Consider the following 10,959-nt stretch of genomic DNA (forward strand, 5'->3'; position numbering starts at 1 on the left):
ATCGGGCAATCTACTTCCATAGAGATAGGCCTCGGAAACCCAAGGAGGGGTTACTGTGAGTCAGAACCGACTGAACAGCAGTGAGTCTGGTTTTTCTTGGTTAAGGACATTTTGAAGATGAGGGCATTTTTTTTGGTTGCTATGGTTGGGGGTAATCTTGGCAAGGATGCTAGCAGTCTGGCAATGTGTGAGACAATCCCATATACATCAACTGTCCTTTACCATTCCCTAATGTTTTGCTGGATATTCAAAACATAAGCCTTAACTTGAGTAACATTTTATATTAAATGCAGAGTAATTCTGACGTGGTTTTAATACACCATGTAATTTCCCCTAATTCCAAAATGTCCATAGGAGGTAGTCCCCTCATTAAAAATAACTGCCCTACAAATAAATAGTGAAAAGAGAAGGGATGATGGGTTTCTAACTGGGAGAACGTTTAGTTTCCTATTTACCACAACACCCTCTCCTCTTCTCATTTCTTCCTTATTTGTTGCTGTTGTTAGGTGCTGTCAAGTCAGCTTTGACTCATAGTGAGCCTATTCACAAGTGAATGAAACACTGCCCAGTCCTGCGCCATCTTCACAATCTTTGCTATGCTTGAGCCCATCCTTCCACATTTAAGGTTTAGACTCATGTTGTTGTTATGTGCCGTCGAGTCGGCCCCGACTCATAGCAACCCGTCCTTGGGTTTCCAAGGCAGTATCACTACAGAAGTACGATTGCCCAACCTTCCTTCCGAGGAGTGGCAGGTGGGTTTGAATCGCCAGCCTTCTGGTTAGCAGTCAAAAGCTTTAGGCACTATGCTACCAGAGCTCCTCTTAGATTCATAACCATGGTAAATAGGAAACTACAAAGCTCTCTCCCTCTTAAAAACCCATCATCCCTTCTCTTTTCATTCTCTAGTTGCAGGGCAGTGGTTTGTAATGAGGGTGTTACTTCCTCCTGAGAACACTGGAGGTTTCTAAAAATTTTACTCTCCTCCCTAACCCCCACCACCAAGAAGGTGATCAACAGGAAGAACATAGATAGTGCCCAAGAATAAGCTTCATTTTCATATATCTGCAGTTTTTCAGGAGCCTTCCAAAAGAATAAAAGATTTTATAAGTGCACCTTAGCAATCAAAATTAATTTAAATTTTTTAAAATTCACATGCTTGCTTTATTAAAATGTATAAAGGACCACAGTAATAATACTTGCTTCTGATGAAACATAAAGAACTCTGGTGGTGTAGTGGTTGAAGCACTTGGCTGCTAACTAAAAGGTTGGTAGTTCAAACCCACCAGCTGCTCCCTGGAAGAAATATGAGGCAGTCTGTTTCTGTAAAGATTTACAGCCTTGAAAACCCGATGGGGGTCACTATAAGTCAGAATGGACTCAATGGCAGTGTGTTGTTTACCATGTTATGAATCAGAAACTTCTACCCACACACCACTTCTAAAAGAGGAAGGAAGAAAAGAGTGAAGTATGTTTTACTTTCAGGGCAAATGTTGTAAGATCACATTCTGTCTCAAAGTGCACCTGAGAAGTGCAGCACCTGTTAACTACTGAATAAAACTCAATAAAACTTTCTTAGAACTTTACCAGAAGTTATTTATCATTCTGAAAAATTATGTCACCAAGAACTAAGCTGCTCGTGGTGTCTAAACTGACATTGCTACATATTTATCTCACTGTGAATTTTTATATGTTCTATCTATGATTTCCCATAAGATGCAAGCATGTATTTACACTGTAGTACCTTCCAACTATTTACACACCACATTTTGTTATAAATTACTTTCCTTTTATTTTTTCATTATATTATAGTATGATAGCCTTTAAAAAAATCCTTTAGGTAGATAGGTTTTTTAAAATCCGTAATTTTCCTTTCAGCATGGTTAATTACCAATTATTTTTATAAAAGAGGTACGGGGTCTGATTCTGGAGGTGTAGATGAGGGAGAAATGGACCCAAGGGGAGAGGGAGGAAGAGGAATTCAAATAACCACAAAAGGCATGTTGGTGGTAGTTTCAGAGACCATTGAGATGATAATTTACCTTTTTAAAAACACCACAGCTCTGTTCATGCATGCACAAAGTTTCTAAAAATTTAATTTCCTCTCTAATCCCCACCACCAAGAAGGTGATCAACAGAAGAGGGAAATTAGTGAATGAAAATAAATTTAATTTTCATATACTTTTAAGTTTTTTCTGGAGTCTTCTAAAAATAATAAAAGATTTTTAAAGTTTACCATAGCAATCAAAATAAAATTTTTAAAAATTCACATGCTTGCTATGATCAAATGTATAATGCACTATAGTAACAATACCTGCTTCTATTGAAATGTGGTGATTCATTTTAAAACAAAACACTGCACTATTTCAAAACCTGTATATTTAAAAACTTCTGGTGAGCCCCAAATCTCAACTTCAAAAACTCCTTATTTCTCTGGAAGCCTTTATTTAAACCAAATTTCTATGTTGTGTACTTGTAAACTCGCAAATGTGTTTCTGTGACATTATTTCATGTCTGTTTTCTCTACCTGACTGTAAGCTCAAGGAGGGCAGGGACTGTTTCTGCTCATCATTGTATCCCCAGTGCCACATAGACAGTTTGGCCTGTACAAGAAGCTTGATAAATATTTGCTGATTCACACAGAACTAGTATCCCTGGTTTTACCACTCACTGGCTTATGATTTTGGATTAGATACTTCTCCAAGTTTGTAAAGTGGGAATAAGAGCACCTATCTTACCAGGTACTTAAGTTTGCCATTGCCAAAGCTGAGCTCCAGGATCTCCTTCTCTTTGTCTTGTAACTTCTCTCTGTCCACTCATCCCAAGTTTCACCTTAATTCTTAGAACTCCAACCTAGGTAGAACCCTGAGACCTACTAGAAAACTGTGAATTTGGAATGTCATGGCCACCCAATGAAGTAACACATCAAAAACAAATACACTGCCACCGAGTTGATTCCAACTCACAGCAATCCTGTAAGACAGAGTAGAATTGCCTCAGAGTTTCCAAGGTTGGAAATCTTTACAGAAGATTGTCTCATCTTTCTCTTATAGAGCAGCTGGTGGGTTTGAAACGCTGAAGCCTTTGGTTAGCAGCCATATGCTTTACCACTGTACCACTAGAGCTCCTTGATGTAATGTATAAAACTCAATAGTTACTACTGTTGCTATAGGAGTCCTGGTGGTACAGTGGTTAAAGACCTTAGATGCTAACAGAAAGGTTAGTGGTTCAAACCCACCAGCCTCTCTGAGGAGAAAGATGTGGCAGTCTGCTTCCTTACAGATTTACAGCCTTGGAAACCCTATGGGAAAGTTCAACTTGGTCCTACAAGGTCACTATGAATCAGAAACAACTTGATGGCAATGGGTAATCATTGCTACTACTACTAATCGATTACTGTCTAATAGAAGAAATAAGGAAGATACTGAAATACCATACTGCAAGCTTGAATATGATAATACTATGAAAAAGACATAAAATAGCATGAAAATTAAGAAAGTTCATTTCTGAAGAGCCAAAAAAAAGCTGAATAGGAAGTGGCATTCATCCTGAGACTTAAAGGATAGGTAAGATGGCATAGGTGGATGGTAGGGAGAGAAAGAACATTCTAGTAATGAGCCAGCATCAGCCAGAATACTTGAGCTTACTTGACTGAATCAAGAGGATGTGGTTCTAAGGTTGCTGAGCAGTTCTTCTGGGAGCTCCTGGTTAGCTCCTTTTCCCTTCCTCCCCAGTCAATCTTCTAAATTCTCTTCTCCTCAATTCCTTTAAGAAACTCATATTCCTGCACTCACAACAAAGAGCTTCCCTTCCTGCTTTACAAAGAAAAATGATATCCAACAGCCATGAATTTCAACTCTCAGATGCGATGTTCTGTCTGTCCTTCACCTCTCAATAACTTAATTCATGACAAGATATTTAAGTACAGTGTTTAATGACAATCAAACCTTATAAAATACTATCAATTTTGAGAGAATACAATTTTTCTAGTGAATCAGAACTGGTGGATTATCTAGTTGGTGGTTAATTCTCTGCTAGGAAAACACCTGCAGAGCAGCCTAAATGAAACAGCTTGCCTGTACCTTGAGCTCCCCCGGCTTTTTCTCCTCAGAAGACTTGCAGCGGGTGATATCCTGCAGCTTCTGCTCCAGGGGGTCCAGGCACTTCTGCAGCTTTTCCTAAGGTTGGGGAGGAAGTGGGAAAGGTAACAACTAGGATTGGCTGCCACATGCTTCATTCAGAGGTCAACCCATTTGTTTGTGTATTACCCATCTCACTACCTCTTGATCCAACTCCCTTCCTTGCCTGTCACTTGGGATGTCAACTTCTTACTGGTCCCTTCTCCTGCCACCAGCCTGCCCAAGTTATCTCTGCTCATCCAACCTTCTTCTCAATCTCATAGCTGTTCAACAGGTACCAAATCCGTGTGCTTCCCCAACCATGTGCATTTTGTTATTCAAGTAACTGCTTATTACTGTCAAAGTGAGCTTCTGTACCCTGATATCCTTCTTCAAATCTGCTCTTCCATCTAACTCTAACTACCTATTGATGTAATAAAATCTTGTTTATACCATGTGTTACCTTAAATCTTGTTTCCAACATAATTGACAATATGCTAAGATCCTGAAATCTCTAGTTCCCCTTACTCAAGTATTTACCCTGTGTCCCAGTGGCAAGTTAAACCAGATGCTATGTTATCCATTCTCTAGTGAAGATGCGAGAAACAGACTGCCTTTTTCAGCTCAGATTGCTGGGTATCAGTCTAAAGAAGTGATATTACCTAGTACCAATATCAATGGGAAAACAAGGGGTATTCTGAGTAGTGGGACAGAATGAGGACACCAGAACACTTTTCAGCTCTTCCTAAGTTAGATCTTCTCCACGCGGTTTCATTCATTTATGAAAAACATGTCATGTTCCAAGATCACACATACAAATATTCACATGTAAGACTCAAATGTGTTGCAAAAGTCAAGAGAGAAATTTTGGATACTCCACACCACTGCTCTTCTTCATACTTGAAGGAAGATAATTGAGTTGGTCAGGAATACTTTGCATTCCCAGTGTGTGTAGCTCTGAGAGGATTAGAGTGAGAACCAGATGCAGTCTTGCCCTCAAGGAACTTATAATCCTGTACCCAGGGTGTCTCCCATCCGTTGCTGCTCCGCCCTCTTTCCCCATGTTGGTATCATGCATCTGGTTCCCCACCTTGTACTCCTGTGTGGCGTCATCCAGCGGTACGACGGTGTGGACCCGGTGGGTATGGGAAATTGCACATATCAAACATACAGGCTCTTGGTCCTCATAGCAGAAGAGATTGAGGGCCTCGTGGTGCTGGGGGCATAGGCTCTCATCCCGGATCTTCCTCTTGACGGCCTGAAGCTGCTTGGCAATTTCTACCATGCTGCCTAGTTGCCGATTAGGCCGGAGACTGCGGTAGCGGGATGTCTTTCGACACACAGGACAAGGGAAGTCCCTCTCTAGGTCCTCCCACCAGCGCGTGATGCAGGCTTTGCAGAAGTTGTGCCCACACTCAATGATGACAGGCTCCTTCAGGTACTCGAGACACACAGAGCAGCTTGCCTCCACCTGTAAGTTCTCCAGAGCTGCAGCTGTGGAGGCCGCAGAGGCCCCAGCCTCTAACAGACCAGTCTCTGCCATTATTTGACTTAGGGGTAGGAGGAAGGGCAGAGAAAAAAAAAATATTAGTTAGTGGTTTAATTTTTTTGCATCCTTGGCCTGACATTTACTCCCATATTAAATTCTACCTCCACGTTTAGCCCTATCTTTGTATTCTTCATCTTTTTCCCCTACTAGATTCAATCTCTCTGTTCTTTTTCCATTTCCAAACTGGACTCCCAGACATCAATCCAATTGTTTTTTTTCCCCCCCTCTTCAGCAAACTGACACCCACTCCTCAACCTTTCCTGTCTCTTACCTCTGCTTTCTCTTGTTAAAAACAGTTTCATTTCTACTCTAACCCAGTGAACTCCTGATCATTCCTTTTGTACCTTAGAACCAATTAGCTCCAGAACACTTTATCCCTAGTTTGACATATTTTTCTCATAGATTAGAAAGGAGTTTGGAAAAGTGCAAAGTGCCATAAAGTCAAGGTATTAATAAAGTCAAATCTTGATTTCCTGCCACTCTTCTCTCGTTCTTTCAAAGGGTGATAAATGGAATGGTTTAGGTAAGGGTAACAACCTCCATTTTAAAGAAAAGTTTGAAATTATTCTGCCTTATATCAGACTACTCTAGATAAAATTCTGGAAATGAAACGACACACATAACATCCCATTTCTATTTGTGTGCATTTGGATATTTGAAACTGCTGGAAAATGACAAATGCCTGGCAACTATACTAAAGAATATGTCACTGAGCTCAAACAAACAACTTTTTTAAAAGAAGGCTGGTAAGTCTACTCTATTCAGCAATGACTAGAGTCTTTCAAGATAGCTACTCATAATTAATTCCCTGGACATACTGTGCCTCCAACTAATAGGTCCTGGAGCAGTTGGGAATAAAGAGAAAAGAGAGTAAAGAGGCAATCAAAATCTCCCTCAAGCAATGCCTCAAAAGAATTGGACATGTCCACAAACAGATTTATAAAGCAGAAGGCTGGTCCCATACTCCAGCATTAAAATGGCAACACTTTTATCCGTAAGTAAGTTCATTTTTCTATCCCCATATCCACCTTGCCCATCCATCACCCCAAGTGATCCAAAAGAAGGAAGGAAATTTAGCAGGTCTATGTGCTGAAAGAGAAGTGACCATGGAATGAGTTAAGTAAACAACTATTAACCACTATATATTTATAGTACATATGAAAGTGTTTAATTTGGAGTAGGAGCTCAATAACTTATTTGGGCTAGAATTTTTTCCCCAATATTAGAAGTTCAGTCAGATGATTCTTCTCTTAACTATAGGAATCCAACTTTGACTGGTGACCCTGTTCCTTCTTAGAAACTTGGTGGCTTCCTCACCTGAAGTGAGTTGAATTATATGCAGTTAGGGGCCAGGATGGATCTAGACTGACAAAGAAAACGAGAAGTGGTATGAAAGAGAAATGGAGAAAGGATCTGGGAAGTATGAAGAAGACTTGGAGTTTGTGTGAAGCTTCGCTTGCCTGTAGGATAGTCCTTCCTCTCCCTCTATTCCTCGTGTTTCGGTGGAAGGGCAAACTTCAGGGACGTCCTCATTCTATTTCTACCACTGTCCAGGGTCCCACCTTGCGACCCTCTCCTGAGCGTTGTCCACAACTCTGTCCAACCCCCGTCTCCATCTTCTCCCGCCAGATCTGGTGTAGGGGATTGGAGAGTGGGGTGAGGAACGTCGTGGCTGGCGGGGGAGGGAGGGACGCGCGTCCAGGTGAGAAGGTGTGACGTTAAGGTGGGATGCCCGCCGCTATGACGCAGCCAAGATCGGCGGTGACGGCGTCAGAGTTTCACCCCGGGAGGCGAGAGGCAGCGGGACCGGGAAACGGAGGGGTAGCCAAGCAACGCCGGACGCGCTGACGTCGCCGGGGCGGCAAAACGTCCGCCTGGGCCCCAGGCGGGCGGAGGCAGCTGTAGTTACGTGCGGGGGGCTGGTGACGCAGTCGCGAGTCTTTGGGACGCGGCAGGCGGGGCCGGCCGGCCGGCGTAGGCCCCGGGGCGCGGGCGCGGCGGCGGGACGGCACCTACCTTCCCGGCTTCTGGTCCGGGAGTGCAGGGCGCGGCGCCGCCGGATCGTTGCCTCCCTCCTTCCTCCTCCCCCCCGCCTCCGCCCCGCAGCACGACACACAATACTCGCCGGAAGCGGAAGCCGCGCGGCGCGGAGAAGCTCTTGTCAAGTGGAAGTCGAGTCCCCGCCGGGGCCGCGTGAGGGCCTAGCAGTGCCTGCGGAAGAAGGAAAACTGGGGCCGGAGATGATAACCAGCAGGAGGCGTCAAGGGCGAAAAGTGACCAAGAGAAGCAGGTGGTTGAGATGCCGATGTCCAGGTGACGCGAGGAATCCTCCGGAGAAAAAGGGCAGCGCATGCGCATGGCTGAATGCTGAACCCCATTGCTCGCAGGGCGCCTGAGGGGCGCAGGAGTGAGCGAATCTGCCCTGTCAGGGCTGCGGCCCGGGCTCAGGTTCGGCTTCGTGAGTTCCCGCAGGGAATGGGACCTGCCAGAGGCGGGGCACGGGAGGGTCGTGATGGTCCAGCCATTCTTTTTTTCTCTTCAAGCCAGCCTGGGAGAGAGTGTTAGTTGAGGTGGCGGCCAATTACGTGGCGGACCTACAGGTCTCAGCTGGTACGTCACTTCCGATTAGTCGGGTGTCAGTTTTAACATTAAAAGATTAGTTGAGTTTTCCCTCCTGAGGACTTCAAAAGCTCTTCCTCCAGCTCCTACCTTGGAGGTCTTTGTCGAAATAATCTACAATGAAAGTCCGGGGAGAGCTCGTATCGCGTCTCTGTAGCTCATCTTTGTATCCCTAGCTTTTCACACGGGCAAGCTAGCTCTTCGTAAACTCTGTTTAACTTGGGTGACCCAAGCAAGGCACAGACTTTTGCACACGTCTGGGACTGCAGTTTCTCCGCAAGTTCAGATCGTACTTGTGCGGGGACTTGTGCATTTTAATTCTAGCCTTCTTTTCTCTTGCTGCTGGATGCTCCAGACCTGTAACTTCGATAGAAGGGTATGAGGTGATCGGACTGAGGAGTCTGCTGGGTAGAAGTGTGTTAGGTCTGGAGAGGACTTGGGGCAGGGGCTGGGAGATGAGTAGATACTGGCTAAAGATGTGACGGGGCGTGGGAGGAATAGGTGCTAGGTAGACGAGCAGGAAGTTAGTGCTAGGATTATGAAACTGCTAGTAAAAAAAAGAAAGCAGCTTGTACCCTCCTCCTTGGAGAGGAGGAAGTCCAGCTTGCCACCAGTATAAATTGTGATGTTTTGTAAACACTGCGCACTATTTAACCTCTCGTGCTGAAAGCCAGAAATTTTCACTTTGCAGAGAATATGTTCAGATGAGCGAGGTATATGAATTGAGGATCCTGCACGCTAAATACAAAACAAGGAGCTCTGGTGGCGCGGTGCCTGAGGCATCTGACTATTAACCAGACGGTTGGCGGTTCAAACCCACCACCTGCTCCGCGGAGGGAAGATGGGGCAGTTTACTTCAAAAATTTACCGTCTCAGTGGGGGTAGCTATCAGTCGGAATTTAGGATCACGCATGCTGAATACAGTTGGTCTGTTTTTTCCTCATTGACCCTTTGCTTTTGTTCACTTTTTTCAGTTGCCAAAGATTTCAAAGAAAACGTGAGAAAATTACATTTATGGATAGTCTCTGCCTTACTAAGTACTGGAGTTAGGACAAACCGTACTTACAATCACCCTTTTTTTTTTTCCTTGTACATTGTATTGCTAGTATACATACTAGCTTAAAAAAAAACAAAAAACACTGCCGTCGAGTTGATTCCAACTCATAGCGACCCCCATTGGGTTTCTGAGGTGGTAAATCTTTATAGAAGTAGATAGCCCCATCTTCCTTCCCTGCAGCTGCTGGTAAGTTTGAACCACCAACCTTTTGGTTAGCAATCAATGCCTTAGGCACTGTGCCACCAGAGCTCCTAATTTCCTGATGTTACCATTCTAGATGTTCATATGTAATGTTTACAACCCCCAAAGAAAATAAAGATCTTATTTTTTAAGATAATATAGTTAATTGGCTTAATGAAAGGCAATAATAACAAAAACTTAAAAAAAAGTTATCAGTTTATGTCAGAACCTGTTTATGACAGTCATCAGAATGAAACCCTTTGGTGAGTCAGGGACTACCTGTATTAACTCTAATTACTATTTGATCGTTGGGGATCTTAGTAGCAGTACTTGTTTCCATTTACAAACATTTACAAAAGATAAAGTAGCTGGGGGTCAGCCTCTTTAGCCTTTCTTTGCAGGGACAGTTCTGGTTTGATTTGTTAATTTTAACTTTTAAGGTGCTGATAGCAGTCCTACCTGGCTTATTGTTTCTAAGGACCAGGAATGTGTTGACACCAGAAATCCTCAAGGAAACTACACTGTTGAGCAGAAGAAGAAGAAAAAAATGGCTAGGTAAAACTGTAAAATATAACGAGCATGACTAGCCCTAGAATAGGGATTGGCAGACTTATCTGTAAAAGGCCAAGTATTTTCAGCTTTGTGGCCTATGTGCTATTTGTTGCCACTATGCAACTCTCTATAGCATGAAAACGGCATTAGAAAATGCTAAATGAATGTGTGTGTTCTAGTATGGTTTTTGGATGCTGAAACTTGAATTTTATATAATTTTCATGTGTGTAGTATTCTCTTGATTTTTTTCCCAACCATTTAAAACTGTAAAAATAATTCTTAGCTTGTGGGCCATAGAAATATAATTAGCAAACTAGTTTGCTGACCCATGCTGTAGAATAATAATGAAATACCCAGTACTTTTTTTTTTTTAATTGTGATTTGGGTGAAGATTTACAGAGCAAATTCACTTTCCATACAGCAGTATATACTTTGTCTGATGTCATTGATCACAGTTTACCACAATGCAACAGCTCCCTTCCCACTTCCTCCCCTTAGTTATCTCTTACCAGTGTCCAAACCTCCATACACTCCTGCCACCTGAGCTATCTCCCTGTGCATAAGCAGCCCTTTCTTCCATGATTGTTCTGTCCAAGGAGTATATCTACTTGAGGTAAATGTTTAACTCATATGCCTGTATTTTGTTTGGCTGGAAACCACAGGTGTGGGTTCAATTCCAGACCTGAAAGGCAGCTAAGGGCCATAGTCTCAGTGATTCCACCAGGCTCTATCGGACCAGCAAACCTGATCACCCCGTCCATTTTTTTTTTCCCCTCCAAATGATTTTGAGTTTTGTTCTACATTGTTCTCCCTCTCTATCAAGGATCTCCTACATAGATCCCCTTCCAAGTGGATGACAGTGGTAGCCGGGCACCATCTAGTTCTTC

The 10,959-nt window shown here is 43.2% G+C and overlaps 1 protein-coding gene across 1 annotated transcript in view; it reads right to left on the minus strand.

Annotated features, from left to right (window-relative positions):
• The window catches only part of LOC103205981 (E3 ubiquitin-protein ligase TRIM39), an 11,349-nt gene extending 5,691 nt beyond the window's left edge, over nucleotides 1–5,658 (minus strand). The window contains exons 1-2 of the mRNA XM_007951421.1: nucleotides 5,206–5,658; nucleotides 4,080–4,175 (exon numbers count right to left, since the gene is read on the minus strand). Of these exons, the coding sequence (XP_007949612.1) occupies nucleotides 4,080–4,175; nucleotides 5,206–5,658 (549 nt within the window). The remainder of the gene's footprint in view (nucleotides 1–4,079; nucleotides 4,176–5,205) is intronic.
• Nucleotides 5,659–10,959: the final 5,301 nt, after the last annotated feature.

The sequence above is a fragment of the Orycteropus afer genome, unplaced genomic scaffold, assembly GCF_000298275.1.
Source record: "Orycteropus afer afer isolate SDZICR_OR568_19922 unplaced genomic scaffold, OryAfe1.0 scaffold00294, whole genome shotgun sequence".
Lineage (NCBI taxonomy): Eukaryota > Metazoa > Chordata > Mammalia > Tubulidentata > Orycteropodidae > Orycteropus > Orycteropus afer.